The sequence below is a fragment of the Ranitomeya variabilis genome, chromosome 1 (genome assembly GCF_051348905.1).
Source record: "Ranitomeya variabilis isolate aRanVar5 chromosome 1, aRanVar5.hap1, whole genome shotgun sequence".
Classification (NCBI taxonomy): Eukaryota; Metazoa; Chordata; class Amphibia; order Anura; family Dendrobatidae; genus Ranitomeya; species Ranitomeya variabilis.
This window is the reverse complement of record NC_135232.1, coordinates 751,177,113-751,194,357: the sequence shown is the minus strand read 5'-3', so window position 1 is coordinate 751,194,357 and position 17,245 is coordinate 751,177,113. Positions and strand designations below refer to the sequence as shown.

At 44.5% G+C, this 17,245-nt stretch overlaps 1 protein-coding gene across 1 annotated transcript in view; it reads right to left on the bottom strand.

Moving 5' to 3' along the window:
- Positions 1–14,599, bottom strand: part of LOC143782746 (acetylgalactosaminyl-O-glycosyl-glycoprotein beta-1,3-N-acetylglucosaminyltransferase-like) — a 71,016-nt gene extending 56,417 nt beyond the window's left edge. Inside the window, exon 1 of the mRNA XM_077270553.1 lies at positions 14,579–14,599. Coding sequence (XP_077126668.1) covers positions 14,579–14,581 — 3 coding nt within the window. The 5' untranslated portion in view covers positions 14,582–14,599. The remainder of the gene's footprint in view (positions 1–14,578) is intronic.
- Positions 14,600–17,245: the final 2,646 nt, after the last annotated feature.

Here is a 17,245-nt window from a genome sequence, read left to right as displayed (position 1 = left end):
TTTTGTGTTTGCAGACTTGGTATTTATTCCTGAGACCCTCTGCCATTGGGGTCATAACAGTATGCCAGGCCTACATTGAATGTTTAATGCATTGCAGAAGTGGGATATAAGAAAGGAAATTCTGAATTTTTTTTTTCCCTCTCTTCCTCCCCTTTACCTCTGAGTGGCTTGAGCTTGCTGCAGACATGAATGTCCAGACCTTGATTACAAGTGTGGACCAGCTTGCTGCTCGTGTGCAAAGCATACAAGATTTTGTTACCAGTAGTCCTATGTCTGAACCTAAAATACCTATTCCTGAACTGTTTTCTGGAGACCGATTTAAGTTTAGGAATTTCAGGGATAATTGTAAATTGTTTCTATCCCTGAGACCCCGTTCATCTGGAGACTCAGTTCAGCAAGTTAAAATTGTTATCTCTTTTTTACGGGGCGACCCTCAGGATTGGGCCTTCTCGCTAGCGCCAGGAGATCCGGCATTGGCAAATATTGATGCGTTTTTTCTGGCGCTCGGATTGCTTTACGAGGAACCCAATCTTGAGGTTCAGGCAGAAAAAGCCTTGCTGGCTATTTTTCAGGGCCAGGATGAAGCTGAAGTGTATTGCCAAAAATTTCGGAAATGGTCCGTGCTTACTCAGTGGAATGAGTGTGCTCTGGCCGCAAACTTCAGAAATGGCCTTTCTGAAGCCATTAAGAATGTGATGGTGGGTTTCTCCATTCCTACAAGTCTGAATGATTCCATGGCGCTGGCTATTCAACTTGACCGGTGTTTGCGGGAGCGCAAAACCGCTAATCCTCTGGTGGTGTTGTCTAAACAAACACCTGATTTGATGCAATGTGATAGAATTCAGACCAGAAATGAGCGGAAAAATCATAGACATCAGAATGGGTTGTGTTTTTACTGTGGTGATTCTACACATGTTATATCAGCATGCTCTAAACGCCTAACAAGGGTTGTTAGTCCTGTCGCCATTGGTAATTTGCAACCTAAATTTATTTTGTCTGTGACTTTAATTTGCTCATTGTCCTCCTACCCTGTTATGGCGTTTGTGGATTCAGGTGCTGCCCTGAGTCTTATGGATCTGTCATTTGCCAAGCGCTGTGGTTTTGTTCTTGAGCCGTTGGTTAATCCTATCCCTCTGAGGGGTATTGATGCTACGCCATTGGCGGAAAATAAACCGCAGTTTTGGACACAGGTAACCATGTGCATGACTCCTGAACATCGGGAGGTGATTCGTTTTCTTGTTCTGCATAAAATGCATGATTTGGTCGTTTTGGGGTTGCCATGGTTACAGACTCATAATCCAGTCTTGGATTGGAAGGCAATGTCTGTGTCAAGTTGGGGCTGTCAGGGTATTCATGGTGATTCCCCGCCGGTGTCTATTGCTTCCTCTACTCCTTCGGAAGTTCCTGAGTATTTGTCTGATTATCAGGATGTGTTCAGCGAGTCCAGGTCCAGTGTTCTGCCTCCTCATAGGGACTATGACTGTGCCATAGATTTGATTCCAGGTAGCAAATTTCCTAAGGGAAGACTATTTAATCTGTCTGTACCTGAGCATACCGCAATGCGTTCGTATATCAAGGAATCTCTGGAGAAGGGGCATATCCGTCCTTCCTCTTCCCCTCTTGGTGCGGGATTCTTTTTTGTGGCCAAGAAGGACGGATCTTTGAGACCTTGTATTGACTATCGGCTTTTGAATAAAATCACTGTTAAATTTCAGTATCCTTTGCCTCTGTTCTCAGACTTGTTTGCCCGAATTAAAGGTGCCAAGTGGTTCACCAAGATAGATCTTCGTGGTGCGTACAACCTTGTGTGCATTAAGCGAGGAGATGAATGGAAAACCGCGTTTAATACGCCCGAAGGTCATTTTGAGTACTTGGTGATGCCTTTTGGGCTCTCTAATGCTCCTTCAGTGTTTCAGTCCTTTATGCATGATATTTTCCGGAAGTATCTGGATAAATTTATGATCGTTTATCTGGATGATATTCTGTTTTTTTCTGATGACTGGGACTTGCATGTAGAGCAGGTCAGGATGGTGTTTCAGGTTTTGCGTGAGAATGCTTTATTTGTTAAGGGCTCAAAGTGTCTCTTTGGAGTACAGAAGGTTCCCTTTTTGGGGTTTATTTTTTCCCCTTCTGCGGTGGAGATGGACCCAGTCAAGGTCCGTGCTATTCATGATTGGACTCAACCCACGTCAGTTAAGAGTCTTCAGAAGTTCTTGGGTTTTGCTAACTTCTACCGTCGTTTTATTGCTAATTTTTCTAGCATTGCTAAACCTTTGACGGATATGACCAAGAAAGGTTCTGATGTTGCTAACTGGGCTCCTGCAGCCGTGGAGGCTTTCCAGGAGTTGAAGCGCCGGTTTACTTCGGCGCCTGTTTTGTGCCAGCCTGATGTCTCACTTCCCTTTCAGGTTGAAGTGGATGCTTCTGAGATTGGGGCAGGGGCCGTTTTGTCGCAGAGAGGCCCTGGTTGCTCTGTGATGAGACCTTGTGCCTTTTTCTCTAGGAAGTTTTCGCCTGCTGAGCGGAATTATGATGTTGGCAATCGGGAGTTGTTGGCCATGAAGTGGGCATTTGAGGAGTGGCGTCATTGGCTCGAGGGTGCTAAGCATCGTGTGGTGGTCTTGACTGATCACAAAAATTTGATGTATCTCGAGTCTGCTAAACGCCTGAATCCTAGACAGGCCCGCTGGTCATTGTTTTTCTCCCGTTTTGACTTTGTGGTCTCATATTTACCAGGTTCAAAGAATGTGAAGGCTGATGCTCTTTCAAGGAGCTTTGTGCCTGACTCTCCGGGAGTCGCAGAAACAGTTGGTATTCTTAAAGAGGGAGTTATCTTGTCAGCCATTTCTCCGGATTTGCGACGTGTGTTGCAGAGATTTCAGGCTGGTAGACCTGACTCTTGTCCACCTGACAGACTGTTTGTTCCTGATAAGTGGACCAGCAGAGTCATTTCCGAGGTTCATTCCTCGGTGTTGGCAGGGCATCCGGGAATTTTTGGCACCAGAGATCTGGTGGCTAGGTCCTTTTGGTGGCCTTCCTTGTCACGGGATGTGCGGTCGTTTGTGCAGTCCTGTGGGACTTGTGCTCGAGCTAAGCATTGCTGTTCGCGTGCCAGCAGGTTGCTCTTGCCCTTGCCTGTCCCGAAGAGGCCTTGGACACACATTTCCATGGATTTCATTTCAGATCTCCCGGTGTCTCAGGGCATGTCTGTCATCTGGGTGGTATGTGATCGCTTTTCTAAGATGGTCCATTTGGTACCTTTGCCTAAGCTGCCTTCCTCTTCCGATCTGGTTCCTGTGTTCTTTCAGAATGTGGTTTGTTTACACGGCATTCCTGAGAATATTGTGTCTGACAGAGGATCCCAGTTTGTTTCCAGGTTCTGGCGATCCTTTTGTGCTAGGATGGGCATTGAGTTGTCGTTTTCGTCTGCCTTTCATCCTCAGACTAATGGACAAACGGAGCGAACTAATCAGACTCTGGAGGCTTATTTGAGGTGTTTTGTTTCTGCGGATCAGGATGATTGGGTGACCTTCTTGCCGTTGGCTGAGTTTGCCCTTAATAATCGGGCTAGTTCCGCTACATTGGTTTCGCCATTTTTCTGCAACTCTGGTTTCCATCCTCGTTTTTCCTCGGGACATGTGGAGCCTTCTGACTGTCCTGGGATAGATTCTGTGGTGGATAAGTTGCAGCAGATCTGGAATCATGTGGTGGACAACTTAAAGTTGTCACAAGAGAAGGCTCAGCGTTTTGCCAACTGCCGCCGCGGTGTGGGTCCCCGACTTCGTGTTGGGGATTTGGTATGGCTGTCTTCTCGATTTGTTCCTATGAAGGTCTCCTCTCCTAAATTTAAGCCTCGCTTCATCGGTCCTTACAAGATATTGGAAATCCTTAATCCTGTGTCCTTTCGCTTGGATCTTCCTGTGTCGTTTGCCATTCACAACGTGTTCCATAGGTCTTTGTTGCGGCGGTACGTTGTACCTGTGGTTCCTTCTGTTGAGCCTCCTGCTCCGGTGTTGGTTGAGGGCGAGTTGGAGTACGTGGTGGAGAAGATCTTGGATTCTCTTCTCTCCAGGCGGAGGCTTCAGTATCAGGTCAAGTGGAAGGGCTATGGTCAGGAGGATAATTCCTGGGTGGTTGCCTCTGATGTGCATGCGGCCGATTTAGTTCGTGCCTTTCACGCTGCTCATCCTGATTGCCCTGGTGGTCTTGGTGAGGGTTCGGTGACCCCTCCTTAAGGGGGGGTACTGTTGTGAATTAGACTTTTTGGCTCCCTCTTGTGGTCACTAGTGGTATGACTCTGGGATTGTCTTTTTTCTGTTTGGCACTCACCTGGGTCGTTAGTCCAGGGGTGTCGTTATATTAACTTCCTGGATCCTTAGTCCAGTGCCTGGCATCGTTGTAATCAGATCCTTCTGTTGCTCCTGTCTGCTGGTCCTGGCTCTTGCAAAATTAAGCTAAGTCTTGCTTCTTTGTTTTTTGAGTTACTTGCTTTGCTACTATTTTTGTCCAGCTTGTACTAAATGTGATTTCTGACCTTGCTGGAAGCTCTAGGGGGCTGGTGTTCTCCCCCCGGCCGTTAGACGGTTCGGGGGTTCTTGAATATCCAGCGTGGATATTTTAATAGGGTTTTTGCTGACCATATAAGTCATCTTACTATATTCTGCTATTAGCTAGTGGGCCTCTCTTTGCTAAATACCTAGCTCATTCTTATGTTTGACTTTTCCTCTTACCTCACCGTTATTATTTGTTGGGGGCTTGTATCCAACTTTTGGGGTCTTTTCTCTGGAGGCAAGAAAGGTCTTTCTTTTCCCTTCTAGGGTTAGTTAGTTCTCCGGCTGGCGCGAGACATCTAGAACCAACGTAGGCACGTTCCCCGGCTACTTCTATTTGTGGTGCTAGGATTAGATATATGGTCAGCCCAGTTACCACTGCCCTATGAGCTGGTTTTTTGTGTTTGCAGACTTGGTATTTATTCCTGAGACCCTCTGCCATTGGGGTCATAACACGGGCGGAAAGGAGCGGTCCTGTAACAGAAAGGAGAGGCAGTAGGTCTGGAGCAGTTAGGACAGGCGGTCCTGCAGACGTAAAGTAGGAGAATGCATAAAAGTTAATTAGCCTTATATGTGATATAAGAAGGTCTTTAGTGGATTTAGCGAGTACGTCCTTAAAGGCAAAGTTAAATTATTGTTCAAAGATTTTGCACTTAGTAGAATACCCGGTTGGGTAAGAGAAGTTATTTATAGTCTGTTATTGAAAGTACTTAACCATGTTTGTAACGTTCAAGTGTCCTCACCTCCCATAAAGAGAAGCTCTGTTAAAAAGTTGACTTGTACTTGCATTTTCAAAATTGTATGTCTTTTTGCTGACATGTATTGTTGTTTTCTTCCCAGTCCAGGAGTACTGGATTTAACCGGGGGGGAGTGCAGCGCCCCAGAGTCCTGGTCGTTGCAATACTGTGGCTCCGCCGCTAAGGGGGGCTATGGTACGTCTGATGGCACTGAAGGAGTTCATCTGACCAGGTATCACAGACACCAATACATTTCACAGTCTGGCCTCCAGGGGGAGCTAAGGGTACTATTCATTAGGCCACTCCTCACAGTCTGGTAAAACTGGGGGTTAGGCAGGAAGTTAGAGAGAACACTGACTGGGTTGGAACCAGGCAACACCTTGTGGCAGAGGGTGTTGTAGGGGAAGATTCGGTAGGGTCCCTGTCAGGGGTGGGATCCTGACAGAGGCCTGGCAAACAGAGAGAAAGCTACGGGACCGCGCCTGCACTTCATAGCGGCGGTGCCCTAAGAAAGGACAAGAAGCGAGATTTATTGTGCTGAGTGATAAACGAGATCAACGCAACAGGGAGAATACCAGTAGGAGTCGTGCTGTTAGACCGAGGCAACATCCTACTGAGGCGTAAATAACCGGTGGCCGGAACGCCGAGGAAGTACAGGGCTCTAAGCATTACTTCAAACCAACGGCAGGGCAGAGAGCTATAGGCTGGCAGTCTCACCTACATCACCTACGCAGACATAGGGGGCAACTTGTGGAGAGGGGCGACTCTAGGGTCCCGGAAGAGCTCTGAGCCTTCCCGTCATACGGGTGCGTCCTACCATAAGATCTGGGGGACGAGAAGAAGAAGAAGAACATCAGAATCGAGTTGTGAGGGAACACGAGAAACAGACACAACAGTTGTGGGGACTATCCCGTAAGCACAGCAGGGGAGGACCACAACACATAAGCGCTAGAAGGAAGGCACAGATTTCCACCTGCGAAGGGAACTCTGGAGGTGCCATCGGACCGGCCGGACTTGCGCAGCCCGGCTAACCGTATTCCGGACTGAGGACCCAGAAGCCTTCAGTAAAGAGGCCTTGGCCCTGCGGCAATGGGGGCGCTACACTCCCCCTGACGCAAACGGCGATCAATGCGGACAACCAGACTCATAGCGGAATCTAGAGAAGCAGGAGTCTCGTACATCAGAAGGGCTTTTTTAACCCTTCCAGAAATCCCATGAATAAACTGACTCCGCAATGCTGGATCATTCCATTGTGTATCAATTGCCCAGCGACGAAATTCAGAACAGTAATCCTCTGCAACTCGCTCCCCCTGGCGAATAGTGCGTATCTTAGATTCTGCTAGAGCCATTCTGTCAGGTTCATCGTAAATTTTTCCAAGAGAGAAAACAAAACTCCACAGAGTCAAATGCAGCAGAATCAGATGGCAAAGAAAACGCCCATGCTTGGGGATCCCCGCTTAACAATGACAACACCAGGCCCACACGCTGAGCCTCATTACCGGGCGCATACGGAAATATAGTTTGCAAGCTTCACGAAAAGAAACACATTTACTGCGTTCCAAAGCAAATTTTTCAGACAAAGGAAATTTAGGCTCAGCAACTCTATCTGTCGCTCCAGCTTGCACATTAGATACTGCTAGTCCCTGTTGCTGTACTGCCCCCCTCAACTCAGTGACCTGTAGGGACAGCGCCTCCAACTGGCGGGTTATGGAAGTCATGGGATCCATGACAAAACAAAAAAAAAAAAAGGAAACCCCTCTTTTCTTTTTTTTTTTTGTTGTTGGGCCGATTATAATGTCACGGGGAGACTAGGTGAGCAAGAGCTAATAACCCGGGCCCCTGCAATTTCCCTTAGACTAGGGAAATCCTGTCTGACCCTCTACCTGGAGTTTACACTGATGGTGTGCATGTCCAGGCCTCGAACCTCACCCTGTCTCCTGTTTCAACCCTAGGCTGAAACCTCCGCCCACCACCCAGTGAAGAGGTAATACACCAATACCCACAGTTAGCACAGACAAGGATAACGGAAAATATACACCACGCCGCAGTCACTCAGGATTACACTATAAATGTGCAGGGCAAAATAAATACAAATATAGGAAGGAGTAAATAAGACAAAGGAAAATACACCACTAGCAACAAATCTCCAACTACCAGCTCACCTCTCCAGACCGAGATAACAACGCACAAGACAGAAGCTATAATCGGCGACGCCCAATGTCCAGGAGAACTATTTAAAGGCAATGGGCATGGCCCAGCTTCCAATCCGAGCATCAGGTAAATTAACCCCGGAACAGCTAGATAAAATCTAGCCGACGCCAATGAGCACATAGTGGTCAAAAGCGGAATTACCGCTGTCTGTCGAACGACCTGGTCTGAACAGCGTCCGACATGACACTCTAGTTGTCATGCCAACCCATCGGTGACGTCAAGTCAAGTCGTGATCAAGTAAAGGGGGGTCACTGATGGGTGGATTTCCGGCACGCTAGCTGGAAGCGTGTGTTAAATGCCGCTGTCAGAGTTTGACAGCAGCATTTAATGGGTTAACATTCGCGGGAGAATCGCTGTTAGCGGCACATATAAGCTCTTCAAAACAGCTGACATTCCCGCGGCTGTTAGCGGCACATATAAGCTGTTCAAAACAGCTGACATGTGCCAGAAAAGATATGGGCTGAGCACCATAGCCCACATCAAAGGGAGGGTGTTTCACATCGGCATATTATTATGCCCGATGTCGGAAAGGGGGTTAAAAAATGTTTTGTTTAAATAATCCTCCTTTTCCGCCATTGAAAACAAAGAAATATATAAAAACATATTTTGATATTGCCGCATTAATAAAAGTTTGATTAAAATATCAAATTAATTGACAATGCTGTAACGAGAAAAATCAAAGCACCAAAAGTGTGTGTTTTTTATAACAAATCAACCATAAAAAATGTAATTAAAACATCAAAATGTTATATATAGGCAGAAATGACATAAATGAAACTGTTATTTCATGCAAATAAGCAAGCTCTCACCCAGCTTAATCGATATAAAACCATAAATGTTATGGGTCTCAGAAAGCGCCAATACAAAATCTCCTTTTTTTTTTTTTTTTTTTTTTTTTTTTTTTTAAATCAGAGATTTTGTATCCTTTTCAATATAAAGAAAATCTGCACAAGTATGGTATAGCTGTAATCATACTGACTCAGAGAATCATGAATCACTGTAACTTTTACCACAGAATGTATGCCTTAAAAAACAAGACATAAAAAACGATGGCTGAATTGTTTTCCCAATTTCCCCTTGTTTTTAATTACATTGAATAGTAAAATGAATGGCATCGTTCCAATCTACCTGCATTCCCGCACGAGTACAGTAATATATCTTGCTAGGTGCTCCATGAATTATTATTCTTCAGGCAGATGAGGTCAGGCGGTTGCCTTATTACAGACACAACGGGATGGTATTGCCTGATGGCATTATAACTGCTTATAACTTGCGGATTTTGGGGGCTTATACGTCATGGATTATTTAATAACTTAATTTATACGGTGATCTTTATGAAAATGCTTACTTCTTTCCCCCTTTTTTTGGCATACCTCGCTTTTTAAATATGGGTTACGTTGATCCTGATTTATTTGGTAGCGCCCTCATCTACTTTCTTATTGAGCTCTACAATTTGTGCTGTAAAAAACAAGCAGCTATGTAGAGGGAAAAAGAAATAAGTTAAGGCTCTAGGAACAAGGGGAGTGGATAAAAAGCGTAAAAAGGAAAATTGGCTGCAGAGGGAAGATGTTAAACCATAGTGTGTTGACTTTGCCATCATGCTAAACAGTCAATGACCCAAAAATGAGTTTTGCCTGGCTGGCTTCCTCTGTCACATATTGTTCAAGACTGAAAAAATCTTTTAACCCCTTAGTGACGGAGCCAAATTTTTGAAATCTGACCAGTGTCACTTTATGTGGTAATAACTCTGCAATGCTTCAACAAATCCCAGTGATTTTGAGATTTTTTTTTGTGACACATTATAATTTATGATAATGGTAAATTTAGGTCAATATGTTTTGTGTTCATTTATAAAAAATATAAAAAATATGAGAAAAATGTTTAAAAATTAGCAAATTTCTAAATTTGAATTTTAGGAGGTTTAAAAATGTAGCAGCAATTTTTCATTTTTTTCAAGGAAATTTACAAAATTTATTTTTTTAGGGACTTATCCATGTTTGAAGTGACTTTAGGGGTCCCATAAATTGGGAAACCCCCAAACATGATACCATTTTAAAAACAGCACCCCTAGACCTATTGAAAACTGCTGTCAGGTAGTTTATTAACCCTTCAGGTGCTTTACAGGAATCAATGCAAAGTGGTATGACAAATGAAAATGTGTATTTTTACCACCTAAATGCCTCTAACTTCTGAACAGATTACTAGAGCTGTCAGACTGTAAGGCCGCTATTTGGTCGTGAATTGCCATGGCAAACATCAGGAACACAAAATCATGATCTGAGGGCACCAGTTTAGATAAAGAGGAAGCCCCCACACTCTGTTAACCATTTATAATGATGTAGTCACTATTGACAGCAGCATCTAAGTGGTTAAACAGATTTGGATGGTGCAAACACTGATCGTGGCTGATACAGCAAGTTGTCAGCTATAGTGTACAGCTGACAGCTGCTGGATTGTCACCTGTATGGGGAGGCTATTCTCTTATATCTCAGGTCAGTTAAAAGACGTTTTGGCGGTCATTAAGGGGTTTTAAACAAACTGCTACAAAACAAATTGATTTATTCATGTGTACAGTATGTAAGGATTATTACCTGGATTGTTCACTTGCTTGAGAGAAAATCCTAAAGCTAAAACAATGACAAGACACAATAGTTTTAGGCCTTGTTCACACGATCCTTTTTTCGCTGCGGATTTTTCAGGTCCTGATTTGTGAAAACCGCAGTGCAAAACCTGCGGTGGTTTTCACTGCGGTTTTCAGTCCTTTTTCTACTGCGGATTCCACTGCGGGTTTCCAGCTGCATTTTCCTATTGGTGCAGGTGGAAACCCGCTGCGGAATCCGCAGAAAGAATTGACATGGTACTTCTTTTTTTCCGCAGAAAATCAGCGCGGATTTTCCAGTGGAAAAAAGGAACGTGGGAACAGCGGTTTTTTTTTTCCATAGGGTAACATTGTACTGTACCCTGCATGGAAAAAGGATGCGGATCCGCAGCTTCAAATCCGCTGCGGATCCGCAGCAAAAACCGCATCGTGTGAACATAGCCTTATACTGCAATGGCAAAAAGATGAAAAAAATGATAAAACCCCTGTAGACTACAAAGGCAATAATTAGATTACAATGGGCCGGCTATTTACCTTTAGTTATCTTCCCAGTGAATTCTCCTGGATGCAGCTGTAGAAACCCTTCTTTGGAAGATTACCCAATACTGTAAGGCTTGCTCCTCTGCTATTCTAACTGCTTGAGAAGTATGAACTCTCTGTCCTGTGATGTACTAATTAACCTGCTCCTGTTGAAGGACTGCCAGCATCTGAAGTCTGATTTTTTGGTTTCGGTAATACTTCCTTATACTCAGTCTCAGATGTGGGATGGGTTATAGACTAGATCAAGGTCTTAAAAAACCCCAAAGGTATAACAAACAAACTATTACTTCAAAATGCAATGGAAAGCACTTCAGCTACTAGATATGTCTTAAATAAATTTCCATTCTTAGTTTCTGAACACATTCACCTCCAATCAAACACCATTTTTGCACAAAATTTACAGGAACATGATTGCATTGGTAACGCTAATTACAAATTTCAGCTGCATATACATGAACTGAGCTGAATAGTCAATGGACCAAAAATAGGTTTTGCCTGGATTGCTTCCTCTGGTGCTTCTTCTTTATCTACATCCTGTTAAGGAATATATACTATTAGCCCTGATACCTCTTCAAGTAGAGAGGTCATTATGTGATCTCTTTTTATGAATATATAATATTCATAAATATAATGCTAATAATTAATGCTGTTCTTTTTTTTACATTTTTACATTTAGATAAGTTGCAGTTCCTTTTTGGCACCTATGAGATTAGACAGTAGACCTTAAATGCCTCCTGGTTTAACAAAATCCTGGGCGCAGTATGAGCCTTGTCCAGCTTCTAAGGCCGGCATCACACTAGAGAGTTTTACGGATGTATGAGAGGTCCGGATAGGTAGATCTGCATGTCATCGGCGTAGACATGATACTGCATACCGTGGGATTCTATGAGCTGTCTCAGGCCGAAGGTGTAGATGGAGAAGAGTAGGGGTCCTAGAACAGAGGCTTGTGGAAAACCAACAGACAAGGGGCAGAGTGAGGGGATGGTGTGGGGGAGGGAGACACTGAATGTTCGGTCTGTCAGATATGACGAGATCCAGGATAGGGCCAAGTCTGTGATGCCAAGAGATGAGAGGATTTGTAGCAGAAGGGAGTGGTCCACAGTGTCAAAGGCAGAAGACACAGTGTCGCTTGCTCTTGGGAGTTAGTAGGTTGTTGGTGACTTTAGTTAGGGCAGTTTCAGTTAAGTGATGGGGTCGGAAGCCAGATTGTAACTGGTCAAAGAGGGAGCAGGAGGAGAGGTGGGAGGATAGTTCAAGATGGACATGTTGTTCCAGCAATTTTGAGGCATAAGGGAGAAGAGGTATTGGGCGATAGCTAGACACATAGGATGGGTCGAGGGAGGGCTTTTTGAGGATGGGGGTGATCTTGGCATGTTTGAAGGTTGAGGGGAAGACACCTGTTGTGAGTTAGAGGTTGAAGAGGTGTGTTAGGGTTGGGATGAAGACCATGGCAAGGTTAGGGATGAGGTGGGATGGGAGTGGGTCAACCATGCAAGTGGTGAGGTGTGATCTTGACAGGAGGGTGGAGAGCTGATCTTCTGCCATGGTGGAGAAGCTGGTTTTGGAGGAACAGGGTTGAGCAGCTAAGAGGGGCATTGGGCACTGTGGGTCAAAGCTTTCTCTGATCGTATCAATCTTCTGTTTAAAGAAAGAAGCAAAGTCTTCAGCAGAAATGAGAGGGGAAGGAGGGTGTGTGATGGGATGGAGTAGAGAATTGAAAGTGTTGAAAAGCTGTTTAGGGTTGTGAGACAGGGAGGATATGAGAGATGAGAGGTAAGTTTGTTTTGCAGCAGTGAGTGTGGACTTGAAGCTGGCGAGGGAGTGCTTTTATGCACTGAAGTGGTCGGCAGAGTGGGATCGCTTCCATCTCCGCTCAGCGATCCTGGAAGCCCGTCTCAGTTCTTTGGTCAGGCTGGTCAGCCAGGGCTGCCTGTTGCTTGTATGAGTTTTTCTATGCATGAGTGGGGCGGCCAAATCGAGTGTTGCTATTATTGTGGTGTTCTAAAAAGTGGCAGCAGCATCTGTGTCATGAAGGAAGGCTATGTCTGTAAGGGAGAAGGGACTCAGAGAGTTATTGTAAATTGAGGTGTTTGAGATTTCTGCGAGGGAGAGTGAGTTTATGGAGTGGGGGTTGCACACTAGGAGAGGAGAGGGAAGAGAATGTCAGTAGGCTGTGGTCAGACAGGGGGAGGGGTGAGTTGGTGAGATTAGAAGGGAGCAGAGGTGGGTGAAGATGAGGTCCAGCATGTGGCCATCTTTGTGAAGGGCCTCAGAGGACCAATGAGTGAGGCCAAAGGAGGCAGTCAGTGATAAAAGTTTAGTGGCAGCTGAGGTGGAAGTGTCAATGGGGATATTGAAGTCACCCATGATGATAGTGGGGATGTCAGCAGAGAGGAAATTAAGGAGCCAGGTGGTGAGGTGGTCGAGAAAGGTGGAGATGGCTAGTTCTGGGGGGCGGTAGATGACAGCCAGCTGGAGGTTGGAGGGGGAATAGATGCGGACGGAGTGCACCTCAAACGAGGGAAGAGTAGTGGAGGGTGGTACTGGGATTGGAGTAATGTAGCAGGAGTCGGACAGGAGCAAACCAACTCCTCCACCACATTTGTTGCTGGGGTGAGGGGTGTGAGAGAGGTGGAATCCGCCATAGGAAAGTGCAGCTGGAGAGGCTGAGTCAGAGAGGGTGTGCCAGGTTTCAGTAGTGCCAAGGAAGGATAGTTTGTTGGTGATGAAGAGGTCATGGATAAATGGCAGTTTGTTGCAGACAGAGCATGCGTTCCATATTGCTCCAGGTAAGGGGAGTGGGGGAGTGGGGGCTGGATGAATGGGTATGTGGTTATCATGGTTTGGAAAACGTGCAGAGGGTTAGAAATGAGTGTGGGGATGTGTTGAGGAGGGTCGGGATTTGGGGATACGTCACCAGAGATGAGGAGTAGCAGACAGAGCGTTAGAAGGTGGGAGCAGGCTAGGACATGATGGGACCATGTGTGTCTGGAGAAAAAGGATTGTATGTGGAGGAACAGTTCTGAGAAGGTGAGATGGCTGGGGAGTATTGAGGGAGAAATGAGTAGTTATTTACTAGGTGGAGGGATTGCAGGAGATTGTAAGAAGCAAAGTAGTATCGGGGTGAAAGAGAAAAGAAACCGAAACATTTTAGTGGTTTGGTATTCTGTTACCTTCCAGTCAATTCCAGTCCAATTCAGTCTAATTCAAAGTAATTAAAAATATGTAATTTGAAAGATGCAATTTGAAAGATGCATGGATCAGACTACGTTTGGATCAGACTCCTGGATTTGAATATATGTGCTACTAAGAGGACTCAGCAGTGGATGTGGGTGTGTGGCCAAAATACATGTTCAGAGTTAAACAAAAGGTCATAAAAGGGGGAGAGGGGTTAGACTGACAGCTCAGAAGTGTGCATGGAAGACACCAAAAAAAGTGAAATACATTATGGATCCAAAGTGAAGGGTGAGCAGTGCTTACCATAGAAAATCAATTCAATATGCAGAGACATTCCGGATCCAGGGAGAGTTGGGGAAAGTCAGTGCATACCATCGAAAATCAATGCAATATACAGAGACATTAAGGATCCAGGGAGAGTTGGGGAAAGTCAGTGCATACCATAGAAAATCAATGCAATATACAGAGACATTCAGCATCCAGGGAGAGTTGGGGAAAGTCATTGCATACCAAAGAAAATCAATGCAATATACAGAGACATTCAGGATCCAGAGAGAGTTGGGGAAAGTCAGTGCATACCATAGAAATAAATAATGGATAAATAATCCTTACATTTGAGTCCAAATGCCTTTCACCTGAAGACTACACTCCGTATTACATAATAAAATCAAACTCAAGAAAGGTCCAAGGTTAGAAAGTGCTTAACAAAAATAAACAAACAATTCTTTATTAACATATCAGTCTTAGAAAAAGCGAGCACTCACCATCCGCTTAAAATCCAGTCTTTATTGTGACATATAGTCTGAAGCAGGAATAGTCAGAGAGAAACGTGATTCCACAAGACGACGGCCGTTTCGCGCTGCTGCACTTCCATGGGTCTTGATGCACACTGTGGGCAGGAGGAGTCCTTTTAGCGATATCTGGTTACCACCCCTCCAACAGCGTCATCACCAAATCCTACTTTCCAATTAAAACATCATGGTAAAACATAAAATTAAAAATTACTTGAAAGAGACAACATGTGTATAAACAAAAATATAAGTTACATGAATAAGTACAAAAACTACATCACAAAAATACCGACATATCAAGTCTCTCATTTAACCCTAAAGGACCCGTGACATTAACCCGCATAATCCAAGTACCTTCCCTTCTCAAAAGAATCCTATTATGTTCCCCTCCCTGTTCGGGTAAAGGAACCCTTCCCAAACCAACAAACCGCAACACAGACGCATCACCCTCATGTTGTGCACGCATCTGAGTAATTAATCGTGGAACACCGTTCCCGGTACTGATTGATTTAAAATGTTCCCTAATTCTCACGAAAAGGGGCGTAATAGTTTTCCCGATGTAATAAAAACCACAAGGGCAAAATAATGCATAAACTGTGTGAGTAGTTCTACATGATATAAAATCTCGTACTCTGTGAACAATAGGGCCTATCTTTATTACTTTATTGATCATATGGTACTTACAGTAATTGCAGTGGCCACACTTAAAGTTGCCTTGTGGTGTCCCTGCTTGTAGCCAATGAGTCCTTTTAGTGCTAGTGTGGTTATGAACCAACACGTCTTTCAGGTTTCTTCCTCGGCGGCATGCAAAAAGGGGAACCCTAATGGCCAGTTGTGATAAGTCAGGATCTTTTTCTAGTATATGCCAGCATTTCCTGACTGCTGCTCTTATTACTGAATCCATGGGACCAAAGGTAAAACTGAAAGTGAATCTTTTATGCGCTTTATCTATATGCTTTTGTCTGATTTGTTGAATCTGATCTACTAGTTCGTCAACCTTTTCTAGAACCTTATCCAGAATAGGGCGAGGGTAACCCCTATCTCTGAACCTATTGTAGAGCTCTCGAGACTGCTTTTGATAGCCCGCTTGACTACTGTTCACACGTTTCACTCTCAGAAATTGGCTATAAGGAAGGGAATTCTTGGTATACTGCGGATGTGCACTCATATATTTTCCGAAAAATCTCTGTATGTAGCATACCACTCACGGCACTAACTTTGACATCTAAAAACTCCAAATTAAGCCCTCCAAATATTGAAGTGAATTTCATGTTCATTGTATTAATCTGTCCTAAATACTCAACGAACTGTTGAAAAGTAGATTGATCCCCATCCCAGATTATGAACACATCGTCCACAAATCTGAGATATAGTTTTATATGTCACAAAAATGGGTTCTCATCCGCATAAATATATTTATTTTCAAAAACCGCTAAAAATAAATTGGCTAAAGTACATGCGACAGGCGTACCCATAGCGGTACCTCCTGTTTGGCGATATCATTTGGAGTCAAAACAAAAGGCATTATGTGTTAATACAAAACGCAAACCGTCACAAATAAAAGCGGTAGTTTTTTCATCTGTGTGAGTGAGAATTTCTTTTACTGCTTCCACTGCCAACTGCTGCGGTATGCGAGTATATAGGCTCTCTTCGTCTACAGAGGTTAATACAAAACTCTCTTGCCATGTAAAACCCCTTACTACCTCCAAAAAATGTTATGTATCCTTAATACTGTATATGAAGGAATATCAGGGAGCAATGGGTGGAGTAAGGCTAGGGTCACATTGCGTTAGGGCAATCCGTTAAGCGCATAGCGCTAGCGGGTTGCGCTAACGCAATGCTTCCCTAGGGTCCGCGTTCGGCGTCCCCGCTAGCGCAGATCCCCGATCTGCACTAGCGAGGAACGGACCTCGGGCGCGCCGCGGACGCTGCAAGCAGCGTCCGAGGTCCGTCACTCAAATGACACGACATCGCTAGCGCCCGCCCAATGTGGGCGGGCGCTAGCGACGCGCTCACTATTACAGGCTATGGCGGCGTTAACAGACTACGTTAACACCGCGTTATGCCGCGGTGTAACGTAGTCCGTTAAACGCGGTCACATAACGCAATGTGACCCTAGCCTAACCAATCGAGATATCGTGACAGGGGTTCTGTTAGTGATCCAACCCCTGACACAATAGGGCGGCCAGGGGGATCTACTAGCGATTTATGGACTTTTGGTATGTGGTACCAGTACGGCATTTGGGGGAATTCTGGAAATAATTTTTCTGCCTGTTTTTTCAATAATACTCCATTTTCTACTTGAGTTCTTAATAAAGAGCTTAACTCATTCTTATATTTGGTGGTAGGATCAGTTTTTAATCGCAAATAAGTCTCAGATTGAGACAACTGTCTATTGGCTTCCGCCATATAAAACTCTTTAGAAAGGAGAACTGTATTACCCCCTTTATCTGCCATACGTATCACAACATCTGGCCAACTTTTTATATCTGACAACGCTCGCTGCTCTACTAAGGTTAAATTAGGGGTTGATTTACGGTAAATCAAAGCTTCTACATCTTGTATGACTTGTCTTTCAAATACCTCTATTTGACTGCCAGGGTTAATCGGGGGTATGTATGTCGACTGTACACCACCTAA